The sequence below is a fragment of the Cibotium barometz genome, chromosome 61 (genome assembly GCF_041138505.1).
Source record: "Cibotium barometz isolate CiBa-2024 chromosome 61, ASM4113850v1, whole genome shotgun sequence".
Classification (NCBI taxonomy): Eukaryota; Viridiplantae; Streptophyta; class Polypodiopsida; order Cyatheales; family Cibotiaceae; genus Cibotium; species Cibotium barometz.
Genome location: NC_141106.1, coordinates 33,120,345 through 33,147,908, shown reverse-complemented (window position 1 = coordinate 33,147,908; position 27,564 = coordinate 33,120,345). Strand labels below are relative to the sequence as shown.

At 43.3% G+C, this 27,564-nt stretch overlaps 1 protein-coding gene across 1 annotated transcript; it reads left to right on the top strand.

Moving 5' to 3' along the window:
* Positions 1 to 3,600: 3,600 nt before the first annotated feature.
* LOC147604805 (ras-related protein RABH1e-like) lies at positions 3,601 to 25,590 on the top strand. Its single transcript, XM_086794820.1, has 6 exons — positions 3,601 to 3,815; positions 9,687 to 9,757; positions 24,355 to 24,443; positions 24,543 to 24,654; positions 24,738 to 24,828; positions 24,955 to 25,590. Exons 1-6 carry the CDS (start codon positions 3,687 to 3,689, stop codon positions 25,099 to 25,101), a joined length of 639 nt encoding a protein of 212 aa, XP_086650946.1. The 5' UTR covers positions 3,601 to 3,686; the 3' UTR covers positions 25,102 to 25,590.
* Positions 25,591 to 27,564: the final 1,974 nt, after the last annotated feature.

Below are 27,564 nucleotides of genomic sequence, written 5' to 3'. Positions count from 1 at the left end.
TCAATATCTCTACTCACTAAAATCCTCCTTGTGGCCGAACGGTAAAGGTTATACCCTTTGCTTTCTAAGTTGTATCCCATAAAAATATATTTTATCACCTTATCATCCAGCTTCTTGTGTTGCTGCTCATGTACACGAGCATAATCACGACAACCAAATGAGCCATAGAGGGCTTCCTACCATTCCAAGCTTCGTAAGGGGTGAGTGGCCTTAGTGGGACGTGTTTTTTAGCACATAAGGGGTGATTGGCCTTGGTGGGGCATCTGTTTAGCATATAAGTGGCACACATAACTGCCTCCAACAAAAAACATGAGACAAATCTATGCAACGTGCCAATAATAGATTTGTTCTTTCTCTTAGCCACACCATTTTGTTAAGGCATATAAGGCACCATGCATTAATGTTTTATGCCTCTTTCAGCCATATATGCACAAAACTCCTTTGACATATACTCCCCACCTTGATCTGTATGAAGGGTGCCAACTTTACATGTAAACACATTTTCAGCCATAGAAACAAAGTGTCTAAAGCATGTAAAAACGTCTGACTTTTCTTTTAACAGATACACCCAGGTGTGCATGGAGGAGTAGTCAATAAAAGTCACATAGTAGAGATATCTGTTGATCGATATGGTATCCTCATAGGACCACATAAATCACTATGTATAAGCATTAATTTCTTATTGATCCATCTTTTGGGAATAATGTCCATTGCATCTTACTCAAACATGCACCCCTCACATACATATTTAATAGAGGCCTCAAGCTTTGGCAAATCTAACACCATCTCTTACCTTTTAAGGTGTAACAAAATTTCAAAATTCAAGTGACCTTTTGAGCACAACACCCATGTCTCTTAGGATCCTCCTCAATGAGACTACTTCACATGAAGCAAAGCATGTTGCTTCTCAGCCTCTATAGAAGAAAGTGCCACTGTCTATGATGCAATTCAAGACCTAATAAGAAAATAGTAACTAGAAATAGAATAGATTTCTTGCTATCATAATCTCCTACCCAATCCGAGTCACAAAATCTAGTCAAGGAATTGCCCGATTTGTAAGTGATGCTATACCCAATGGTAAACAGATCTAATTTTGCATTACACTTTTCGCAGACTCCTTCTTCCAAGGCTTTAAATGCTATTCTCATCTGCTTCCTTCAATCTATATGTTTTGACCACATGACCATGCTTGTCTAGTAGAAACACTTTGCCTTAGATTTCTTATTCTTTCAAAAGCATTGGGATTACTAGAGCCCTTCCCCTTGCCTTTCTTTGCATTTGTAGAGAATGCCATATTACCACCATCTTTTGCTTTGAAACAAACTTCCTCCTCCACCAACATTGCACCGAACTCCTCAAAAGGAAGAGGCGAGTTAGGCACTTGCATTTTCCATCACCAAAAAGTGGAGGCAAGCACAAGCAAGTGGGTTATTTGTAGGTCCAAATGTGCCTTCAAATAGCAAACTACCCAAAAACAAGCTGTGCCTAGAGCCTATGCTCTAATAGCATGTAAAAATACATAATAGCAGAAGCTAAATCAACACAATACAAAGCATTAAACTGTAAAAAGAAGTGGAGAGCAAACAATATTATTGCTTGCAAAAGCTTAATTACAAATTGATGGCATCTGCCCACCCGTGTGCTCTAGGTAAGGAGCTTTGATGGCATTCTAGATAAATTCTGGATGAAGGATGTCTAGCTCTTACAAGAGTGCTTGAACACAATGAACTCGATAAAGGATGCCAAACTAGTCTATATATAGTACCTAGGGTTAGCATGGACATAGGTTAACCACGTCCGCCAACCCATGACTTGGCCAAAAATAACCAACTGACCACATCGTGGCTCCCACAACCATTTGAGACCGTCGGGATCCTCAAATGAGAACATTGTGTCCTTGGTTTGCTATCTAGTACTAGTCACTAATATGGTCACATAGCCTGCATAAGCATGCATCCTACTTATTAGCAGAGTGCTAAGTCTACATAAGCCATCTGGCCACACTTGGCCACCATCTCTAGTTTCTAAACCGAGAACTAATGGGTGCCCAAGTGCTCACCACAATGCCTACTCCTCAGAAAGGGGGCCTTACAAAATAGAGCACAACTATCACTTGTAGAAACAACATGAGGGTAGGGCATTGAGTAAATGCTTTTCCAATAGCCCAAAGTTCACAAAAGGAGTGGAAGGAAGGCTTCAAATTTATGACTTTCCTTTGCAAGGTTTGAGTCTTCTTTTTTTAAACTTGAATGGTGACACTCTTAGGCTTGAAATAAGGGAATATAAAATCTTAATACACTAAAGATATTCGCTTAATTGGATGGTGTTAAAATCCCAAATATGAAGAGGTGGTGAGTGGCTCTGTTGAGGGTTAATTCCTCATGGTTGTAAATGCTTGAGTGAGAATTACCATATATTTGATTGTTCTTTAAGACTGCACTCTACTTTGAATATACCTAGCTAGTGACAATGTTCCCAAACTTAGAAGCCTATCAAAGTGCACCAACATGTTGATAAAAATCCAACTTTCTAGATCACTTGTTGACAAGATGGGTTGACTCCTAGCGGTGGCATACTAATGTGGAGATGTTTCAGCCTTGTGATGACATGGTCATGAATACGTAATGTTCCTAGAATAAGCGTATAATTCATGATGTGTACACACATTCCAATGGAGTACTATGTACATCTTTTAGATATTGCATAAATGGTATTTGTTGGTGGCCCTCTTGTTAGTAGCAAGGCTTGTGATTTGGCCTATATTAATTTCTTGAAGATGTTGTAAAAATGGCAAGGTTCTATGTAATCGAATTTACGTAATATCACAAAGAAAAAGATGTGCTAGCTACACATGGTAAACCTAACCTTATTGATTATCCACACTAGTTGTGACATTTGTGCTTAACCATCCATTCCATGTATGGCTAAGCCCTTCTAAGGTTCTTTTACATACTTCTTGTGAGGAAAATGTAAAAGAAAGCTTGAGCGAGTTGATAGTTCTTTTATCCACGTCTATTTTTATAGTACGTCTCTCTTTGTTGTGCACTGCAAAAGTGTCATGTTACACAAAAACCTCTAGCATACTTGCATATAGGTTCCAAGAGAAAGATAGTAAAACATCTCGCTAGCCTCCAACTAGACGATTGAACATTTCACTTTGGCATGACTATACATATTATTACATTATCTCATTCTTGGCTCTTTGAGTTGAGAGTTCATTTGATTGCTTCTATTTTTGTAGTACGACTGTCTTTATTGTGCATTGTAAATGTGTCAACTGACACAAAAACAACATAGCGATTCAACATACCTGCACATAAGTTCTAAAAGAAAGGGTGTAGGTCTTTACAAACATCTCCCTTTATCAATTCAACATTTCACTTTGGCATAACTACACATATTGCACGTTGTACACCGTCTCTCGTTCTTGGTGGCATCTCCTAGTGCATGGTTGTGCATATAAATTGCACCATGCTGAGACTAGGCATGGCAATCTAACAGTGGACCATCTTCTACTAATCAACGCTAATTCAGAGTTAAGTTCTCGGACACTGGCCCACATGCGACACGCCTAGTGTGGAGACATTTCCTCCGCCCGCGTGTGAAAACAAAGTCCCGACTCCCAAGTCTATGATCTCTTATACAGTCATCTCCTTTCTGCGCAAGAAATCTCATCAGCGAATGCCATGGGAACCGCTACGACCACCGTGTCCCCCCTGGCTAAGTACAAGCTGGTGTTTCTCGGTGATCAATCCGTGGGAAAAACCAGCATCATCACCAGATTCATGTACGACAAGTTCGACAACACTTACCAGGTTTGCAATCCTAAATCGTCATGATTTCTTTGGTAGATCTGATCGAGTTGAATGGAAATCTTTTCTGCATCGTGCTTCTGTACAAGGCTCCATCGCTGCTTTTTGGTTTTTTGTTGTAACCTGTGATGTAAACTTTCTAACTGCTTGTTCTGTTAACTCCATGGATTAGTAACCTTTCTTAGCCATAATTAACGACATTATTTATTTGTTTGCTTTTTACTGTTAATTCCATGGATTAGTAGCCTTTCCTAGCCACAATTAACGTTAAACAGTATGCAACAGTACGTGATCATCATCCAAATTCCGTCAGCTTTCAAGATCTGCCAATAGACTATCAATAAACACGATTTAGCTATATGGATTTAAATCTATGAACTGCTCAAGGTGATCAATGAAGCTATGTTCTTGTAGAGTACCTGCCATCTGTTCATGACTTGTCAAGCTACCTTGTGTGTGCATGTGCATGGGCAGATTATCATATCAGAGAGACGCATGGAAATGAAAAGCTGCAATTGTGCTCTCATTGACGAGATGACATTGGCAAAATATTATCGTGGTCTTACTGTTTTTTGGTATTCCCTATTGTCCAGATATATAACCATTCTGCATCATGACCTTTCACGTCAAGGGAATGGCCACACACTTTGAAACTGCTCCCTTAGGCATGATGATACGTAGGCTTCGAGTCTGCCATGTTTCAAGGGAAGTAGCTCTGAGTTGCCAGCGTACTGTGTCCTGAAAACCTTATTCTACATCTTGTGAACCAGAATATGTGATGCCACCAACTGACGTTATGAATTTTCACCATAGAAACTGTACTTGGTTTGATTTCAACTGCTATGTGTAGCATGCTCGAGGACTGTGAATTGAGGGGCTGACAGAATGATCTGAAGTCATCAGAGCATGGGATTATTGTCATTTTCAGATATGCCATGATTCTGATTCAAGAATTTTTTTAAATATGCACCTTCATGTATGCACTCATCGCCAAATTTATGTGGCTGGGAGGGCTTGTGTAGGCATGGGTTCAATAGGGCTTGTGTAGGCATGGGTTCAATTGGGTGCATGAGTGTGGATGCATGTGTGTAAAATGACAAGAAGATGGTAAGATTGGTTAGTCGATGAGGTACTACAGGATTGTTCATGGCGTAAGCTGCACACCATTTGATACTTCTCTGGTCCCTGGTCTTGGGTGATGTTGCAAGCAAGGCACTACATGGCTGTGCATGCAAATGCAGCTTTATCAGAGGAGTTTGTATTTCTATCAGTGAGCAGCTCTTGCCGGCAGTGACAGGCTCAGGTGTCATAGTCTCTGGGCGAGTGTAGTGGATTACCATTAGGATTGGAGAAGACTATGTGGGCTTCCTCAATGTTTATGCCCCGAATGCCACAACAGGTAGAGCCATGTTTTGGAGTCCGGTCCATCAGGCCCATCCTCAGGCTGACTTTTGGTGCATGGGTGGAGACTTTAATATGGTTGAGTTAGCAGAGGACAAACTTGGAGGAGGCGTGGCTATAGTCTCAGGCGCAGAGTACTCTACATGGGAGGAGTTGATCCTGGCACTTAGGGGACAAGACCCTTGGCATCTACCAAAGTTTGGGCGTAGCCCCGGGAGCTTGTGCTTTTCGCGGTCGGATAGGAGCACCATCGGCCCCAACCTCTTTCGACTTGATAGATTCTATGTGGATGAGTGGATTGTGGGCACATGGCCACGATCGTCATCTTGGCCGGCACCACTTTCTCTGATCATGCTCCGGTTATTCTGTCCTTAGAGTACCCCATGGAGGCAGGACAAGCATGCGAGCACTAGGATTCCGGACAGCCTCATATAGGACCCCAAGATCTGCAACAAGATAGAGCAGATATGGGTGGGACTAGATTTTATCTCAGGTTCTGTTGTGTGCACCTTGGATGTGGGCCTTGGTGAGATCAACAGATTTTTGCAAGAGGCAGCACAGAGAAGATTGGAGGGATTTCGTAAGCAGGACAGGAGCGTGAGGAGGGGTCTTACTTTTCTACAGCGTCTTCAAGAGAGTTTCCCCATGGATTGATAGTCAGCTTGTTGCCGCCCATACGGTGTGAGATCTAGCAAGGAGAGGAGGGTGGAGTACAAGTACCATGCTAGATCTTCCTTTTGGACCCAGGGCGGAGATAGAGTCATGGGGAACTTCTTTGAGATTGTAGAGTCTAGACCCCCATAGGTGGAGAGATGGTATTCAAGGTTGCATGGCCAGGATGGAGCTATTGTTTCCGACCCCCCTCATGTGCGAGCCATTGCCACCGATTTTTTTAGATCTCTCCTCACGGGCGCCCCATTATCCCCACATGTGGGTGACGCGCGTAAGAGGGTATGGCGGCACACTAGAGGTGGTTTTCCCCCGCTCTCTTGACCTTTGGGACTGTCATATTTCTGACTATGGTGTGTTCTAGGCATGGTTTAGTACATGTGGAAGGACTCCATGGAAAGATTCAGATCGTGGTGTGAGCTCCTAGCATGGTTTGTTTTGCTTGTGATTGTCCATGGGCTTCGGGGACGCTTGGAAACCTGTGTGGACGCGTGTGTGCACACTTGTTTGGAACTGAGGCAGTGGTCTTATGTGTTTTGCAGGTGGTAAGTGACCCCAAAACTCAATTTACAGCTTATATTTTATCATACGAAGGTTTATGAGTGCAGGTGTTCACATACACTTAAATTTGGGTAGACAAATTATAAAGTGTTCACATACACTTAAGTTTGGGTGACATCAAGTGGACCAATTTTTAATGAAACTTGGCCATTACTCAAGGTGGGCAGCCCATCATGCAAGAATAACTCCACGAGTTGCTAATCTGGGAGGGGGAGAAGCCAAAAAGCAGCTAGGCGCCTCCTTCCAGCTGTTTTTGGAGTGGAACTCTCTAGGGTTCTTGACAGGTATCAGTTTGGCATGCTAGTAGACAGCTTCTCCAAGGTTGGTCGACCCCTTCCAGGGCTGATTTAAAGCTGATCGCTTGCTACCATAGCTGCAACAGACAGAAGCGATTCCTCTCTCTCTCTCTCTCTCTCTCTCTCTCTCTCTCTCTCTCTCACAGCAGGCGACTACTTCTGGCTCCTGTACAGTGCTGGTCGACTGCTGTACAGCAGATTTCAGGGCTGTATTTGATGCTCCAAAGACTCTGGTTCAAGGCAAACAACAGGGCAACCATCTCATCTCTGAGGGCTGAAAACAGTGCTGTTCAGTCAAATTCAGCAAGGTTCTTTGCGACAAATTCGAAGACAAACAATATCTCAACCTTTGTGAAGCTAGGTGGAACCTTCTGGTGGCCAGAGCTAGGGTTTTCATGGCTGGTTATAGCACTATTGCTAGAGGGTGTGATCACGTACTAGAGTATAGTTGTGCCCGAGGAACTAGGCTGAGATTGAGGTCTTAGGCAACTGTTTTATTTGTTTTCATCATATTCTGGATGTATCCGGTGCCAGTCTGTAGAGTGTCTTCTCTGGCACCCGTTCTCTTGTACTGAACACTATGTTGGTAATTAAGATACCGGGGGGGGGGGGGGGGGGGGCCAACTTCAACCCCTAGTTCCGTGTCTTGTGCAAGGTTCTCATATTGCTGTTTCAATGGTTTCAAAGCATGAATATGTATTGTCAGATGCCTATGTATTATGCCATGATATTATGTATGGGATAAGATTTTCTGTGTACATGCTTCCGTATTTGTGACAGGGACTGCCTACAAGAACTTGGCCAAGGTCATCGGCCAGAGACTTCAGCCTTTCCTCCTTGACTTGATCCATGACACTTAGAGAGGTCGGAAGCTAGGATTTACACTCAGCCTCGGTTGAAGAAGCATAAACAATTCTCTGCTTTTGAGAGTTCCAAGAAACCAATCCAATACCAAGCATGAAGCAATATCCATATGTAGATCTCCAAGTATCAATGCAAGCTGCCCAATTAGAATCTGTGAAACCAACTAAATCAGCACCACTGGAATAGGTGATGCCATAATTTGAAGTGTCCAAAGTACCATCTGCATGAAACTTGACTTTGAAAATCCATTTCACACCAATCCCACGACGATGTAAAGGTCGTGGCACCAAAGACCAAGTGTGATTCCTCTCAGTAGAGGACATCTCTCCTCCATGGCTTGCCGCCATTATGGCTGTGAAAGAGCCTCCTTTGGACTCTGAGGCTCATCGATCTCCTGGAGAGAACTCATGAGAGCATAATTCATTGTGTGATGAGATGTGGAAGCTTGAGATGAACGGTGAGGTGTAGGGGTGGTGGTAGAGATCTGGATATGGAGCTATGCATCAACGAGAGAAGAATCTCTAAAGAGTTGCTGAACCCACCAAGGTAGGCTAGCCTTCCTCTGCAGCTTGATACGGGTGAACTCTCCAATCTTCTCAACCATGTTATCGGACTCATTGATTGTAAGCTCTCCAGATCGGACTCTAGTTTGGCAATCTTCACCGTAGAAACTCTCCCATGCCTACTCTGGATCTCCGTCCACATCTGGTGAGCATTACTCCGAGTAGAGATAAACTATGCCTGTATAGATGGAGTCGTGCAATGGATGATGATAAGACGAGCATGAGCATCTAATATGCTTCTCAAAGTAGGGTCCACCAAGTGAGGTGTGGAGATAGCCATCCACACACCGGCTCCTTCCAACAATAACTGAGTGTAGAAAGATAGTTGGTTGATGTAAACTTCATGGAGTCACTAACTTGGGGAGGATTGTAGGATGGTATATGGGTAGGGGTGGGAGCAAGACGTGGATGAGAGAAACTTAGAGAATAAAGATTGGGAAGAGGAACCATTATGGGATCATTAACTTATAAGTGTTTATAACCTCAGGCCACCATAATCAGCCTTCTTTCCTAATTGTAGACCAACTAACCCTATGGTTAGCTTTAGGTATGTACACCATTCCTTTTAAAGTATGTTTGTGATCAGTATGACTTGAGGGGTTGGAAGGCCAGATGGCTTGAACTCATGTGGAAGTTTGATTTTGAGATCTATTACCGAAAGGGCGCAACCAATTGGGTTGCGGATGACCTTAATAGGATTCTCGAGGTCAATTCTCTCTCTTTTCATGGAGATATCGATTGACTTTTATCTTTCTCAAGGTTGTGCCAAGAGGATTCGTGCTTGGTAGATCTGGCAGTTGGTCCCAGCTGATAGCAGCCTACGAGATTTGAGCCTTCATTGGCTGCTGCTCTGCAGCCCTTTTTCTTTTTGCTGCCCTTGGCATGGTGCTGCATACCTGTCCAATATGGTTGAGATCTGGTTTGCATACTGAACAGGTCCATGCTGTTTGGCATATGCAGTATGGAAAGGAGGGTACCACACATGCTTTGTATGCCAGTGAGTGGTAAAAGAAAAACGGTTCAAAATTATCCGATTTATATCTATTGGTTCACCTTTCTTTGCATGTGTGTTCAAGATTGCATCTGCTACCTCTGGAGTAGCCAGGTGTTCAGTATTGGTTGGCCAGCCTGGTTTCTCTCCCGTTTCCTATTTAAAGGCCTGCTGCTGACCTGTTGGTTCACACATGAAGATGACTTGCCCGTTTGTTGCAATTATTGTGGTTAATAATGTTTAGGATTGTACAGTCCTTTCCTTGGCGTGCCATTTTAGTGCATATCCATGGCCAGTAGTTTACTTTCGGCAAACTTCTGTCCCTTAAAGGCTGTCTCTAGTCTAGCTTATGCAGGCATGTATCTAAGTCTTAAGAAGTAATGTGTTTAAGTACATCTGTACTTTGTTGGCAGTTGGATGGAATAGTAGTATAAATGCCTAACTACTTCGAGTCTTGCAAAGGGCCTTTTTTTATTCAAGTAGTCATTTGTCTTCCTATTAATGACAAGGTTGATGTTTTGGTAAGCAGGCAACAATTGGCATTGACTTTTTGTCGAAAACCATGTACCTCGAGGATCGAACAGTTCGTTTGCAGCTATGGTGAGTAGGATTTGAATTACGTATTTGAAGTGTTTGGGTTTCTTTTGTCTTCAATTTTATGTTTAGTCTTCAGCTCCCTTACAAATGCTGAGCTTGAAGTTAAAAGGACAGTTGATGTGGATTGTGAATAACTTTTTATTAAGCATATGGCATATGAGTTTTTGCCTATGTTGCAGTTTCCCTGCTGTGTTCGCCGTTGAAAAATATTTTGCCCACATTTCTATGTAGGTTTTGGCTTGTGCCTCTCTTGATGGGATGCAACTTGTTAATTCTTTTGCTAAGAGCTTCTTGACTTGTATAATGTCATATGTGGGCCCCACATACTCTGCCATGCCATCATCACATTATGACCACATTACTGCTGATCTGGCAATCACATTGGCAAACATCTTCCATAAGGAGCCAATGTTGCCACGCTAATGAACATCTATTATCTGACACAGTATCAAATATTTGCTTTGCCAGCAAATATCTGCCATGGGAAGCCAATATTTGCCAGGTTAGCAAGCATCTGTCAGATTATCATGTATCTGCCATGCCAGCAAATATTTCTCTTTAAGATTCCTCCAGACTATTTTCTTGATATTGATAAGGAGCCAATGTTGCCTATGATCTGACGCAGTATCAAATATTTGCTTTGCCAGCAAGTATCTGCCATGAGAAGCCAATATTTGCCAGGTTAGCAAGCATCTGTCAGATTATCATGTATCTGCCATGCCAGCAAATATTACTCTTTAAGATTCCTCCAGACTATTTTTGTCCAAGTTGTAGCCAGTTGATATTGTGTTAATTCTTTCTATCTTTAGTGGTGCATATGCCCTATCAACTACCTTTTTATTGTACTAATTCTTTCTATTTGTTATGATCCTTAGTGCTAGGCTTCATTATGGCCGAGTCTGCCTTATATCTCCGGAGCTCTGACAGAAACTCAGTACACAGACCTTTGTATGCATGTATGCTGTTATATGTGCGTGTGCGTGGGGTGTGTGTGTGTGGGAGCATATATTGATACCAAGTTCTGCACCCACTATTGGGCACTGATGACGTTAGTGGGGATGCCGTAGTATCTAGTCCATACTATGCATGATGAAGTTGATGGTTTATTGTCTTGTGGATGACTACCATGAGGTTATAAATTGCACATTCTTATAAGGTCTATTTGGACATGTTCCTGGATTCATCTAGGTATATATATTTTCTTGATCTCTTTCCATTTAATTGTATCCAGGGTGTTCTTGAGATCTTCCACATATTGGTGTTGGCAAGATCTCAACCCCATTCTCACGCTTTGACTTGGAGGAGCCATTGCTAACTCTGTTGAGATGTCTGCATCCAAACTTGCCAGGCAACCCTTTCCCATGCCATTGACAACAACATTGGGAAATTTTGGTTGTCAACTTGGAAAAGGTCACAGGTAGAGGAAGGGGCATACCCAACCGTCCGTCTAAGTGCATGTAATAGAGGAAGGGGTACACCCAACTTCTCCCAGTCCCGGAGAGCTCAAGGCAAGTTGAAGCTCAAGTTTATTGTACTCCTCCATGAGTGTCATATCTTAGGCTCGCTTTTTCACCACCAGAATCCGCCTTCTTACTGTTCATCACACGAGCATGCACCTTATCCTTAGGATCCATGGATCATGGGAACTTTAGCCTCTCAACCAAGCCGTGACAGCATCACTGCTTGACATAGTCGTCAAAACTTGGCCTTGGCAAGATGCCAACCCCATTCTCATGTTTTTTGCGAGGAGCAGCAGTTACCAACCCCATTGAGACATCTGCATCCCAACTTGCCAGCTGCATTCCAACTTGCCAGCCAACCCTTTCCCAAGCTGTTAACAACAATGTTGGGAAAAGTTGCTTCCAAGTTGGAAAAGATCACAATGGCTAGAATGCCACCGTCACTTCAAGCTTCACCTTAAATCGTGAGTGTGCCCATCTGAAACCGGACGGGAACCCGGATCGGTGGACAGACACTTCAGATGCCAAACAAAGATGTGAAAACACAAGGGCAATAACCATATACTATGTTAAAAGGAACACAAACACTGAGCCGGAACGGCCGGCCCCCCGTAGGAACTTCTTTATTGATTGAGAAGCTTTACAAAATACCAAGGTGCGGGTGTGAACAACACCAGATCTTTCCACAAGTTTCCTCAACAAAACACTTGCAAAGGAATCAAAGCACAAACCGCTCCAAGAACCAATACGAATCAACAGCCCGGGTTGGTGTCAATCCAATCACCGAACTCTGTGCCAAATCAGCCCTGAAGAGGTTCTCAAAACAGTCCCTGAATACCTCCCAAACACAGCCCCGGCACTTCACGAACGAGAGAGAGAGAAAAGCTGCCTACTGCCCACTGTATGTCCGGTGCAAGGGAAAGAGAGAGATAATCTGCCCACTGCCCACTGTATGGCCAGCAAACTGACCAGTCAGCTTCCCCCTTCTGTACGGCCAGCAAACTGGCAAGAAAGCGAGGAAAAGTTGGCGCCTGCTGAAGACTGGGTGAAGAGGGAGTAAACAGAACCTGAACGGCCAGCACATCTGCTGCTGAAAGTCCTGTATGGCCACGAAAACAGAGAAAAAGCTTGCCCGTCTGCTCTCGCCTAGAAGAGAAGGGACTGCTGCCCACTGTACGGACAACGCTCAGGAGAGAAGGAGAAGGAGAGGGAGAGAGCACTTCTCCTGTAAGTTCGCTGAAAGCTGCCGAGTAAGAGAGAGAGATATAAACATATACTGGTCGCCTGCTGAGGGATGCGAGCACATATATCCCAAGAGATGGCTGCCCGACTTCTCTCCTCCCTTTCCATGAACGCATCCTTTTTTTATATAGATTCGACCCTCCCCTCTATATCCAGCCTATGCTTGCTTTTCCCCTTGTTAAAAGTGGCAGGCCCTCCAAAAATACCATAAACCTCTCTTTTTGGGAGATAAAAGAGGTGCCCACTTAAAGTGTTCACACTTGGTTAAAAAGATTTGGTCCACCTTATATATATATATATTCTTTGACCAAAACCCCACATGTCCACCCACTTATAAGTGTGAACATGTATCCTTATAAACCATAAAAGTGAGTAAAATCCTGTAAACTCATATCCTATAATCCGCCTTCAAATAGAAATATGCCAGCTAAGCCTTCACACACGTTGTGCGACAAGACTTGGCTTTACACAGGCGTCTTCCATCCTGTGGCTTTGTTGCTTCTGTGGAAAAATCCCCGTTCACACCTTGGTTCTACCTAGTGTATAAAACACTGGTCGAGACGGGTGAGGGACCAAATGGTGACATCCCCTCGGTCTTATAAAGCAGTTGTCCGCAACTGTTTAAACGTGATACCTGTGAGATATCCTTCAAAAATAGCAGATCCACTACCCATCAGTAGTACTACATAAGTCCAGCATTAAAGCTATAATTCCATATCCACGATCGGAAGTCAGATGCGGGCACAAGAGCCAACCGTATCAAGAAACTGTATCCTTATCCTGAGCCAATAACCCTGAGAATAACCAGACACAGGCACAAGAGCCAACTGTGTCTCAAATATCCATAAGCTGCTTTTCTGAATGTTCAGGGATGTTGAATCCTTCCCAAAACATAAGTACGAAATGAGCACCAGGGTTGCTAGTCATGTGCTGTCATGTCAGGCTCCATAAGCCATACCTGTTTCCGTCATGTCAAGCCTCATAAGTCGCACTATCTTGTCATGTCAAACTTCACAAGCCACACATGTTCTACCGTGTCAAGCCTCACAAACCATACATGTTACCATGTCAAGCCTCAGAAGCCACACATGTTCTGTCATGTCAAGCCTCAGAATCCACACATGTTACCATGTCAAACCTCAGAAGCCACACACGTCCTGTTATGTCAGGCCTCACAAGCCATACATGTTCTGCCATGTCAAACTTCACAAACCACACATGTTACCATGTCAAGCCTCATAAGCCACACATGTCCTGTCATGTCAAGCCTCACAAGCCATACATGTTACCATGTCAAGCCAAGAAGCCACACATGTCCTGTTATGTCAAGCCTCACAAGCCATACATGTTACCATGTCAAGCCTCAGAAGCCACACGCCGTGTTAGGTCAGGCTTCACAAGCCATACATGTTCTGCCATGTCAAACTTCACAAGCCACACATGCTACCATGTCAAGCCTCATAAGCCACACATGTCTTGTCATGTCAAGCCTCACAAGCCATACATGTTACCATGTCAAGCCTCAAAAGCCACACGTCCTGTTATGTCAAGCCTCACAAGCTACACATGTTACCATGTCAAGCCTCAGAAGCCACTCATGTCCTGTAATGTCAAGCTTCACAAGCCATACATGTTCTGCCATGTCAAACTTCACAAGCCACACATGTTACCATGTCAAGCCTCATAAGCCACACATGTCCTGTCATGTCAAGCCTCACAAGCCATACATGTCAAGTCTTAGAAGCCACACATGTCCTGCCATGTCAAGCCTCACAAGCCATACATGTCAAGTCGTAGAAGCCACACATGTCCTGTTATGTCAAGCCTCACAAGCCATACATGTTACCATGTCAAGCCTCAGAAACCACACATGTCCTATTATGTCAGGTTTCATACATGCTCTCTTGCCATGTCAGTGGGCTCACACCAGAGTCCTTCCCGGGGATCCATCCACATATATGCAAAAGACGTAAACTCCTACTGACATGTCAGTGGGCTCACACCGAAATTGTTCCGGGGATCCATCCACATACATCCAAAAGGAATGTGCCATGGCATGATTGATGTGAGAAATCCTTCTCCGCAAAGTCGCCACAATAAGCACATGTTCACACAAGCCAGGGAAGCTCAACTGGCACGCTGTGATTTAGGACAGCCCTGCATATCTTCGACCAACCATACGAGCGTAGAATACTTGCTATGTTGGTTTCAAAACAACTTATATACTAGAATCAACGAATCCATGATACTGATAAATAATTCATAATCTTGTAACCGCATATGCGACATATTATAGCGTCCCATACCACTAGAATACCCCCCATATGAGATCCTTGTGTAGGCGACAGTTCTATCATCCCATACTGCTAGGAGCCTCCAATACACAAGACCAAAACCATAAACTATTTATCAAAACCATAGAGAAAACCTTTTCCAGAACCAACAATTAGTTATAGGTGTTGCGGCCATAGTACAAGAAAAGTAGAGATGCATTCCAGAAAAACTCAAGACGTTGTTGTCTAAAAAAAATCTCTGCTTTCTTGAAACACACTTAGAAGAACACACTCGCTCCTTGCATTTTCATGCGAGGGTGAGTTTGCTTAAAAACCCCCAAAAAAATTCTGAGTATATACATAGATGGCTTGAACCCAAAAAAGTACAACTTACAAAAAGTAGTGCTTAATTAAAAAGGGAGCATGATCATCGGAGGATCCCAAAAAGTATGGCTCAAGCTATGCCAAAAACCATCCTCATGTACAAAAAGTTACTCCACGAAGAAAAATCCTCAATAATAGATGATCTCAGAGCTCCTGAGACTCGGCTGCATACTCGTTCTCTGAATCACTCAAAATTATCAATTTTGCACAGTGATGTGACTCATGGTCACGGAGGCCACAATATCCACAAGTAGGGGAAAACGGTAATGGCTTTTGGGTTTCCTGTAAACTGTGGGGACCAAGAATCTGATCAAGCTGGAAGTAAACTGTAACATGCGGAAGCTTCGGAGAGGATCGGTAACTTCAATGCTGAGAAATCAGCACACTTTTCATGACGGAATTAACGCACAAAACTGAATGAGATGTGCAAAAAATAGAGAGAGAGAGAGGGAGAGATGGAGAGGACACAGTATTGGGTCCCAAATACCCTCTGTAGGGCCCCCACCACGGATGGTGTATTTGCTTTATTAGAATGATGTGAATCTGAAAAGAAAATACAGAAACCTTGACCTTTCTTGGCTAAGAAATCTTTGCCCTTGACCTGCAGTCCTCCACCCCTTTGCTTAGCAACTTCTTGGCTTGTCTAGCCCTTGTATGCTTGAGCTCTTGGTGAATTATGAGATGAAACAATGGGATTGTGGCCTCCACTATTTATACTACCCATAAAGGGCAGTCGGCCAGCTATAAATCCAGGCGGCCAGTTCTAAATCAGTCCCACGACTGTAATTCAGCATTAAATGCTGAAAAAATCACATAAAAAGCTGCGCATCATTTCATGGCTGGCTGGGCATCGTGCGCCTGATTCTAGATGGGCTGGGCACTGCATCTAGACTGACTTGGGGACTGGGCAGCGTGTATGGGCTGCCCCAAACCTGCTGCCCCACAGCCATATAATTGCTTCATGGATTGTTGGCTGCCCCTGGCATGCCCCTGGGGTTGTCCTACAGCCCCTCCATGGCTGGTGGGTTCATCCAGGGCCTTCCTGGCCCTCATGGGGGTGGTTTCACACCATCCCCATGCCCACACTAAGACTTGGGGTAGCCCTATGGGCTGGTCCCTTGTTCTAAAAGCAAACTCTAACTAACAACTCAGTGATCTGGCATCCGGTACCATACCAGATACACAGAATCCCTGACAGCATTCCAAAGGGAGACTCACAGCGCGGACTGGCACTGTTTCATGTGCAAGACAGTGCACACCTGACCTTGGACTCCTGTGCAGGACAATGCACACCTGACCTCGGACAACTGAGATGGATCCCTAGTTGACTCATCCCAGACTAGGCTCACATGGGACCAGTTCACCATCCCAGGTCTTGCACCTTCTGTACAGATATGTCTACGTGGCATCCAAGTGCGGGATGCACGTGACATCAACACCGTTTTTAACTCTGCGCCTTGGTTTTGTTCTCTTTCGAGGAACATCCTCAAAGCCCGGAGGAAGATCAAGAGTCCTCTCCAAATCCTCGTGCATATCCGAAGGAGTCATCGAAGAAGATCTAGCTCTCTTCTTTTCGTAGCAGGAGTTTCGGTCTAAATCCTTTGGTTGTTGGTTCCTGTACTGTAGAGGAAGATCTGGAATGATATGTTGGTTAACAGAGTTGACTTGGATATCCCCATTCTCCCAAAGATATCTATAAGCTAGATCTCTGGGATTTTCTCCATATACTTGAGCAAAGATCCCCAAAAATGTCCATAACACCTCGATCTCGAGCCACTCTGCCTTGAAGAAGTCTATTAACATAAGGGTCCCTTCTATAGAATGTCAATAAGGCTTCTTTTTCAGCCAATCGCTTCGACAATTTATCCAATTCCTCACAAAAGGACTGTTGCTGTTTGTCAAGAGTCTCATGAAGTATGATAGTCATCTGCTCAAGAAGCTTGTCTGGATTATTACTCAACAAAGTTGACCTGTCCATGATAGAGAAGCTATCGAACCTGGATTCCACCAAGATCTTTTCCTTCCCAAGTGTTGTTGTCAAGCCTACTTTGCTAGAAAGGTTGAGCTCTGATACCAATGAAACCGAACGGGAACCCGGATCGGTGGACAGACACTTCAGATGCCAACAAAGATGTGAAAACACAACGGAAATAACCATATTCTATGTTAAAAGGAACACAAACACTGAGCCGGAACGGCCGGCCCCCCGTAGGAACTTCTTTATTGATTGAGAAGCTTTACAAAATACCAAGGTGCGGGTGTGAACAACACCAGATCTTTCCACAAGTTTCCTCAACAAAACACTTGCAAAGGAATCAAAGCACAAACCGCTCCAAGAACCAATACGAATCAACAGCCCGGGTTGGTGTCAATCCAATCACCGAACTCTGTGCCAAATCAGCCCTGAAGAGGTTCTCAAAACAGTCCCTGAATACCTCCCAAACACAACCCCGGCACTTCAGGAACAAGAGAGAGAGAAAAGCTGCCTACTGCCCACTGTATGTCCGGTGCAAGGGAAAGAGAGAGATAATCTGCCCACTGCCCACTGTATGGCCAGCAAACTGACCAGTCAGCTTCCCCCTTCTGTACGGCCAGCAAACTGGCAAGAAAGCGAGGAAAAGTTGGCGCCTGCTGAAGACTGGGTGAAGAGGGAGTAAACAGAACCTGAACGGCCAGCACATCTGCTGCTGAAAGTCCTGTATGGCCACGAAAACAGAGAAAAAGCTTGCCCGTCTGCTCTCGCCTAGAAGAGAAGGGACTGCTGCCCACTGTACGGACAACGCACAGGACAGAAGGAGAAGGAGAGGGAGAGAGCACTTCTCCTGTGAGTTCGCTGAAAGCTGCCGAGTAAGAGAGAGAGATATAAACATATACTGGTCGCCTGCTGAGGGATGCGAGCACATATATCCCAAGAGATGGCTGCCCGACTTCTCTCCTCCTGTTCCATGAACGCATCCTTTTTTTATATAGATTCGACCCTCCCTTCTATATCCAGCCTATGCTTGCTTTTCCCCTTGTTAAAAGTGGCAGGCCCTCCAAAAATACCATAAACCTCTCTTTTTGGGAGATAAAAGAGGCGCTCACTTAAAGTGTTCACACTTGGTTAAAAAGATTTGATCCGCCTTATATATATATATATTTTCTTTGACCAAAACCCCACATGTCCACCCACTTATAAGTGTGAACATGTATCCTTATAAACCATAAAAGTGAGTAAAATCCTGTAAACTCATATCCTGTAATCCGTCTTCAAATAGAAATATACCAGCTAAGCCTTCACACACGTTTTGCGACAGGACTTGGCTTTACACAGGTGTCTTCCATCCTGTGGCTTTGTTGCTTCTGTGGAAAAATCCCGGTTTACACCTTGGTTCTACCTAGTGTATAAAACACTGGTCGAGACGGGTGAGGGACCAAATGGTGACACCATCAACCACAGCTATACACATACATGGACTCAATCCATGTGCATCTCCAGCAACTAACCTTATGTAAGGTTCCCCCCTTCCAAAATAGGGAAAACACTTAAGATAGTCCACTAAGTCTTAATTTGGAGAAAATTTTTTACTCATCGACACCTTAACCATGCATAGATTCAAGGATACGATTCATAGGTAAGACCTAGTCTTATCGCGTAGGGAGAGCGTGGTCTTCTAAAAATCAAATCACCCATAGGGTAATTGATCATAATTTGGACAACTACTAGTCTTGATTCCTAGAGACAACGCTTTTTTTCTTATCCATGTAAGGCATAGCCGTTGACCTAGTCTTCTAGAATAGAATTGCCCGAGAACCCATTTATCTAGTGTAGGGCTTTCACTTAATCTGTTGGAAAGCTACTCGACTAATCGGGTTCACCCGTCCGTAGGATGGTGCCGTCAGGGCATTCCATCCTCCCACTTTTCACCCTACTCACGCGTCAATTTGTTTTCTGATTAATCCTACCACACTGTTTGACATAAATAAACATGTTTCTTAATTAAGGTCCTTTTCACAAGGTTCGTTAAAAGAGCCTTTTTCCACAGTATAATAATATGCCAAAGACAAGATTTATAAAAAGTTTATACATGAATCAATTCCATACAAGCCAAACCGGCTCTCTTATTCTTTTCCTTTATATTGCCGATGATCTTCGGCCTTCCAGTCTTTACATGTTGGGCAAAACCCAACGGGACCATACACCTCGTCGTCGGCCGTTGGCGAGAACTCAAGCTGGCCTATTGCCCCCTTAGGCTCCGTCGCTCGATTCTTCCGCTTCTCAGAGGAATGTCTACACACTAGGGTGGGCTTATTCACCGCACTAGCCTGGGCCCTCAGAACTAGACAGCATAACAATCACTCGCCTCAATCGGCGAACCTCATTCTCCCAATGGTATGAGGGATACCATGGGCTGACTCCGCGCCTTATTAACGTCTCCGATTCCGGTTACACAAGCATAAGAACGAGGCAGCGTCAAGGCAGGGAGAAGTTGTACCTGTACCTTAATTCAACCAAGATAACAATCCATTTACTCAACTAAACCATAGGACTAGAATCCACGTTACCTTCTTAAGAAAACAACCCTTTCACAAAGATTTTAACATTTCAACTTGAGATTGTGATAAGACATTCTTTATTAAGGCATATGCTGTTGTTTAAAAGAATAAAAACTTTAACTAGTAAATCAATCAAATAGATCACTATTAACAATTAATAGAGAAGCCAGGGCCATACCTCAACTCCTAAGAATGATATATAATTGAAAAACAAAATATATATATAGCTTATAGAAATTCGTCGTTTATCATTGTCTTTGCTCGTTAATAAGAGTTTCAGAACTTGATATATGAGAATAGAGAGTCTTCTAATACCTTCTCTTACGATTGAAATCATCCGATCATCCCCAAGATTTATCTCCTCTTACTCGTACTCTGACTTTTCTCTCTTTCGAAGGTCTATGGCAAAATAGCCTTCTCTTGCAGGGCTACGACATACTATTCTTTCTTTAAAAGAAAAGCTATGGAGTTTTGGTCTCTTCCTTCGAAAGACCATAGCAATCTAACCTTCTCTTCTAAGAGATTAGATAAAAATGAAGGGATATATATATCTCAAGCTCCAAGATTACCTTGAGGCTACTTGCTGCCTTCTTACAGTTTTCTCTGTGTAGAAACCCTGACAGAATTGTTGGTCATGATCACTCCTAACTAGTTCAGGTGTGAACACAGCTTACTCACGGGCACTTTTTCCCTGTGACTGGACACAGGTTTTTTCCTCGTGTGAACTGTCACGTACACACCATTCAGGTGTACAGTGACATGGCATCATTTTAGCATCATTAGCATCATCAGGAGTTATCAGGCATTTTACAGGCATTTATGTAATTTTTAGGCTCATTTATGGGGCAGCCGACCAGCAGTCTTGGACATTGCATCTGGCCGACAGCAGTTATGCTGGCCGACCAGCAGCATTCCTACATATATATACAGGCGTCTCTCCATTCAGCACTTTAAGCTCATCATTCAAGCATTCAGCCCAGTGTTCTCCAACGTTTCTCCTCCAGGAAGCTTTGGGAGCAGCATATCCAGCCAACGCATCAGCATTCAGGAACCAGTCCATCATCATCAGCATTCAGTACATCATCTTCAGCAAACGCATCTATTCTCCTCAGCGTTTCCTTTCAGCATCACATCAGCATTGCTTCAGTCCCAAAGCCATCCCTTCAGCGTTTCCTTCCCAGGAGACAAGGGAAAGACAGTGGGACAGCAGTTCATTCCGCATATCAGTATATTCAGCATATAGGCAGCATATTCAGCATCATAGATCTATTCAGATCTCATTGTAACCGCATTCATCATCTAATATAGCTGCATTGCATTGAAGGTTGCCAGGTATACCACCCAGCAACAGTTTAGCAGCGGGGAATGTCACGTGCACACCATTCAGGTGTAGAGTGACATGGCATCATTTTAGCATCATTAGCATCATCAGGAGTTATCAGGCATTTTACAGGCATTTATGCAATTTTTAGGCTCATTTATGGGGCAGCCGACCAGCAGTCTTGGACATTGCATCTGGCCGACAGCAGTTATGCTGGCCGACCAGCAGCATTCCTATATATATATACAGGCGCCTCTCCATTCAGCACTTCAAGCTCATCATTCAAGCATTCAGCCCACTGTTCTCCAACGTTTCTCCTCCAGGAAGCTTTGGGAGCAGCATATCCAGCCAACGCATCAGCATTCAGCAACCAGTCCATCATCATCAGCATTCAGTACATCATCTTCAGCAAATGCATCTATTCTCCTCAGCGTTTCCCTCCCAGGTAACAGGAGTACATCTGTGTTTTCAGCATCCCATCAGCATTGCTTCAGTCCCAAAGCCATCCCTTCAGCGTTTCCTTCCCAGGAGACAAGGGAAAGATAGTGGACAACAATTCATTCCGCATATCAGTATATTCAGCATATAGGCAGCATATTCAGCATCATAGATCTATTCAGATCTCATTGTAACCGCATTCATCATCTAATATAGCTGCATTGCATTGACACATATTTGTCTATCTCTTAAACATCATTAAGTGCAGTTTAGTTAGACTAAGGTTGTGATTACTACGGTCGAAGACCTCTACATGTCACATGAACACACTTATGTGTGTTGGGCACCTTGCCCTAGGCTACTTTATGTACTCACATTCTACTTTCATATTATGATAGAGTACATCTTTTCCAGCACTCTCACGTTTCTTTGTGCTTGAGGTTGTGTGTATATGTATGTGTGTGCAGGCTAGCTTCCCTCCTACCCAACATTGGTATCAGAGCTTGGCTAGGATTAGCATTAGGGTTTGCCCCCTGTTGCCCGTTAGACCTTGAGCCTATTGCACACATATGGAATTAGGGTTTTGCTGCATTAGAGTTAGGGTTAGGATTTTGCCTCCAGCCGCCCTGCAGCCACCCAGCCGTCGCCCTCAGCCGTCTCTGTACGCCCCCGCTACTCTGTCCGTATGTCGTACTGTACGGCTCTTCCGCCGCCCTCGGCCGTTGACTGTACCGCCGTCGCTGACTGTACCGCCGCCGTCGCCCCTATGCTCCGTAGCACCCGACCGTCCCGGATGTGCTTTGCGCCGCTTGCCACTGTGCCTCAGATCTGGGCGCCCAACGCCAGCTGCGACAGTAACCATCTGCGTCCGTACCTGCCTCGATGCCATCGCCGCCCTCAGTCGCCTGTGCGCCGCCGCTTGTGCCTCCTGCCCTGAGCGCCACCGCCGTACGACCGTACCTGCACTTGTATCGGACGGCTGTACCTACAACTGTCTTGTTCAAATTTGGGGCTTTTTACAATTGAGCCTACAATTGCAAAACTTGCACACATTGGCATTGATTTCAACAGATTTGGTGTATAATTGCACTAGAAATTTGGGGATTTTGCAGAAATTGACTTGATTTTGCAGAAATTGGCACTATTTGCTGGCAATTTTGGGTATTGCAGGCACATTTGGTTAGCATTGGAGCATTTCTCCCAAATTTTTTGGGAGTTACAGCATTATTGCAGCATTACTACTTGTTTGAACACACTTGTGACCACCATGTCTGGGAACAGCATGAGCTTCCTTCTATGCAGGTTCCCTTCAAGCATGTGTGTGAAGGATGCATCGTTGGAAAGATGCATAGGAATTCCTTTCCTAAAGATGGGGCTATGAGGGCTGTCCGACCGTTACAGCTTGTTCATAGTGATCTTTATGGCCCCATGAGGGCTCCATCTTTTGGAGGACACTTGTACTTCATCACGTTTATTGATGACTACACTCGGTTTTGTTGGGTGTATGGTTTAAAAATGAAGTGAGATGCCTTTGCAGCTTTCAGAGACTTCCGTCCCATGGCTGAAAATGCTTGTGGACACAAGTTTGTCACATTGCGTACACATCGAGAGAGGGAATATTTGTCAAATGAGTTCACAGCTTACATGCAGTTACATGGTATTTCTCATCAGTGTACTATCCCCTATACTCCTCAGCAAAATGGAGTTGCAGAGAGACGTAATCGTACACTTATGGAGATGGCTCGTTGCATGCTCAAAAACTTGATAGAGTACATCTTTTCCAGCACTCACGTTTCTCTGTGCTTGAGGTTGTATGTGTATGTGTATGTGTGTGCAGGCTAGCTTCCCTCCTACTCAACAAGAATCAGCAAATTGTTTCGGCCATAACTCTGATAAAAACTTAGAATATGGTCATGTAGCCAGTCAAAAGAACCGGAACGTATCTGGTCTACAAGTCAACGCGGGGAGAGTAGGCAAAAACGTCTGCATATAGCCGTAAACGCGCCATCTTTAGAAACACGTTGCTTTTTCACATTTTTAGTATGCATGGACTCTAAATATGTAAAAGTACTCTAAATACGACCTCTTATCACCTAAATTCGAATTTTTATGTTTGGAGATACTTCTCTCTTAATAGAGCTATTCTTGTCTTCTTATTTCTTTTAGGATTTTTTTTTGGAGCTAATATTTTTATTCTAACACTTTCCTAATGTTTTTAGCCTTATTGTCTCACTCTTCTCTAAGTGCACTCTCTTTCCTTCTTGAAATCTATATTAAACGAGACATACATGGCTTGGGAGGGACCTTACACCTTATGATGTGGCATGATGATGTTTTCATCCAAAAAGTTTGAGGATTGCTGTTTTTATTCAGTCAGGGCATTTTGACAACTATGGGTGACAGAGAATGTCTTCTATCGCATTCCCATGAAAAGAGAAGGAAATTCAATGCCCATGCTATCTGTCTCTGCTTGTCACTTTTTGATGTTGCATAGAGCCAATAGAAGTGTGGGCCAGAGTTGCCAGCAGTAGTCAAGTGGAGTGCAGATGTCAGGTTATATCCTCTGAAGCTGCTGCTGGCTAGCAAAGGTGGTGGACTAGGCCTTTAGTCTGGCTGACAAGAGTTGGTGGTTGGCCAGTTTAGGGCTATGCCAGCAGGTTACCTTAGGCACTTGGAAGGTATAAAAGCGGTTTTTCTGTGCTTTGCTGTTATGGCCATGACCCTGCTCTCAAGGGTACTGTTTTGCCTGCCTGACATTTTGTAAAATGTCCAGAGCCTCTTGCTTGGCAGCCTGCTGCCCTTTGTGGTTGTCCACAGGCCTAATAATATTCTGATGTGATGATGTACTCGAATTTCAATTTGTTCTCTTCGATTGTCTTCTTGTCTCAATAAGTTTGAAGATGGTGCAGTGCTCTCACATTAATGGGGTATGTTGGTTTGGCTCAGGGATACTGCCGGACAAGAACGGTTCCGTAGTTTGATTCCAAGCTATATACGGGATTCTTCTGTAGCAGTAGTTGTATATGATGTTGCAAGTGGGTACCACAAGTGCTATCATGCTCTCTCACTGGGAATGACTTCAATTGCATTTGTCTACAGTTAATCTACCAATTAAGGTTTTGGATCTGTTGCAGATAGACAGTCTTTCTTAAATACTGCCAGATGGATAGAGGAAGTGCGCACTGAACGAGGCAGGGATGTCATTATCATGCTGGTTGGAAACAAAACGGACCTGGTTGATAAAAGGTACCTCCTAAGGCTTGCTTTGTGTTAATTCTATCAATCTCCAAGTGTATATATTAAGTTCTTGGTGTTTCATGGTTTGTCAGGCAAGTTTCTATAGAAGAAGGAGACGCTAAAGCAAAAGAGTTTGGTGTGATGTTTATCGAGACAAGCGCGAAAGCAGGCTTTAACATCAAGGTTTGATCAGTCTCTCTTACATGTACCATTTAATTTTTAATCCATCTTCCAAGTATACAATGAGATGTGGAAATGGAAGTGTATACTCAATGGCATGGACACTAAATGTTATTGGTTTGACTGTAGGCATTGTTTCGTAAGATTGCAGCAGCTTTACCAGGCATGGAAGTCCTTTCATCAGCAAAGCAAGTAGGTCTGGTGGATGTTAAGTTGAATCCTACTGACAATACAGTACAGGAAGGTGAGAAGAAAGCTGGAGGCTGCATGTGCTAAACTTACAGCAAGTTGTTCACACCTTCCAAGTTCACAACGCTTTATGAAGGCGTCACTTCGAGGCATCACGGTACAGCAGGTAAATGAGAGTATTTTTTTGGGTTTGATGGGGAGCTTGGTTTTCGACGTTTCCCTGTAATCTATTATATCTCTTGCCTGTGTATCAACTCAATATAAAGCTATACAAGGGGAGGGGAATAGAGCGTCCAGGCTCTATTTGTACGAATCAATGTGTGAAGACAACGGCAGCAACAAAAGTGTAAGAACATTTCCAGATCAGTAATTTTCTTCTTGAAGAGTGTAGAGATTTGTAATTAGAGTAGGATAATTCATTTGATTAGCTCCCTCAACCTGCAAGACTGTTAGGTATTGGTAAAGGTATAAACCTCAAGACAACTTTTTGATTTCTAAACTGGCAAAATAAGGATTTTTTCTTGAGTTTCTTGAAAATTTGGCTGCCTGAACAAGGCAATAAATGCCATTACTTTTTATGTGCGGACACAGTCTGATCCTATTCAGCACACGATTTCTATGTATGTTGGTTATCAATCGTTGAAAGTGTTTGGTCCTTTTCCTGACATTTTTGCTTTTTTCTTTGGGATGCTCTCTCAAATCATTGATGAAACCTATACAGTGAGGCTTCCTGTGCTACTTGAAGGATGCCTTGGTCAATGGTCTTGTCTAAGCTTCTGGTTGCATTACTTTGTACCACAATAGTCTAGGGGAAAAAAGAACATCAAAATCTAGGCATTTCCAACAAATGCACCTCCAATCACTCAATGGCACGTGTGGAATTTTGAGTGAAAAAATGCTTACTTATGCACTCAAAAGAGGGAGGGCTATTGTGGGTGCACCTTGGCACCTATTTTAGTACTTGCATGCATAGTTTAGAATCAGTGCTATAATTTTTTTTTTCAACCAATCAAAATAAAGGTAATTTTTAAAAGTAGCTCTAAAAGTCAAAAGGATTATCATAATTATAGCTAACATCTATTAATCATATCCCTCGGCGGTAGTAAAGGCATTTCTAAATTTCAACTAGGGATTTTAAATTCAAACAAAAAAAAAGCACTACAAATGTGATTTTTCAAGGACACTCTAGAATTTTCTTTTTTGGCTTGCCAATAATCCTTGGTGCCCACATCAAGTTCTCTCTGGTCATAGTCGAGTGGGTGTGCACACATGAAAGAAATCATACTCATCACAGGAAAAAAATCATATTTTGTAAAATTGAAGAGGATGCATGTTGAAGCCTTAGAACTCTGTAATTACCCATAACGTCCCCAAAACTTAGGTGATTTGTATTTCTTTCTATGTGAGTTGTGTGTGTGTGCCCGCGCGTGCGCGTGCGCGTGCGTGTGCATGAGAGAGAGAGAGAGAGAGAGAGAAAGGATAGATTTATATGTTTTATATAAAGGTGCTTTAGTAAAAAAAAAAGGGGTGACTTGGCTTGTTTTATTGTTTGTCTCTTGGGTGGGAATAAGTATAACATCCTTGCGACATTGCCTTGCAATTCTCCTACATCTAGAGGACTCACACAATCATATGCATAGATTACACAAAGCAAGCAATAGGTAAGACTCACCTCATAGTTGTAGGCTTGCTACCTTGAGATTGGGAGAGAGAGACATGCCCACCATAGCATGAGGCCTTAAAGTCTCAAGACCACGTGATAGATAGACCACCAATATGCCATACTATATCACACATGATACTAACATGTAAGCATAATAACCCTAGATCCACCCCAAGGGTCTAGACCCACACAGAGTTGGCTTGACACATTGAGATCACCCCTTGTTTATATAGGACTTGGGTGTTGTTTTTATTTGGACACATGGCATTACTATGCTCTATTGATAACGGACCTCCATAGGATGAATCCAATGAGATGAATTTTGGAGATTAGCCACATTCCATTGAAGACTCCCAAGTCCTTATTTGTCCTTATCAAATGATGTCTAACTACTCAATTGGAGATTTTGTGAGTTGAGATAATAATATTTACCATAGCATTCTTAACTTGGCTGTGCAACCATCCCCCTTGCATTTACTTACAAAATAGAAGGTTGAGCTTTGGCTTATCTTAATGAAGTGTTTTGTTTACTCCTCCTTAAGTCATATTTACAAAATCTCAACTTGATGATAGCTTGTAAATTTTTCAAGTTTTACATAAAACATTTGAGCATTCAAATCAAGAAGACTCCAAACACTCTTGGATTTCTACTTGGTAAACCTTTTGTCCAATTATCCTAAGTAAACTCTATGCTTGAAAGTCTCACTCAGATCTACTTTTTATACCCTAACTCAGTATCATATATCTTCTTACTCAACCTTCACCAACCCTTACCAACCCTCACCCAAAGAGAAATTTAGATTAATCCCTAACGTTGCCATTGATCGAAACAACCCTATATAGTTCTTGCTAATCAACTATGATAGTTTTCTTGTAAGAATCGTTAG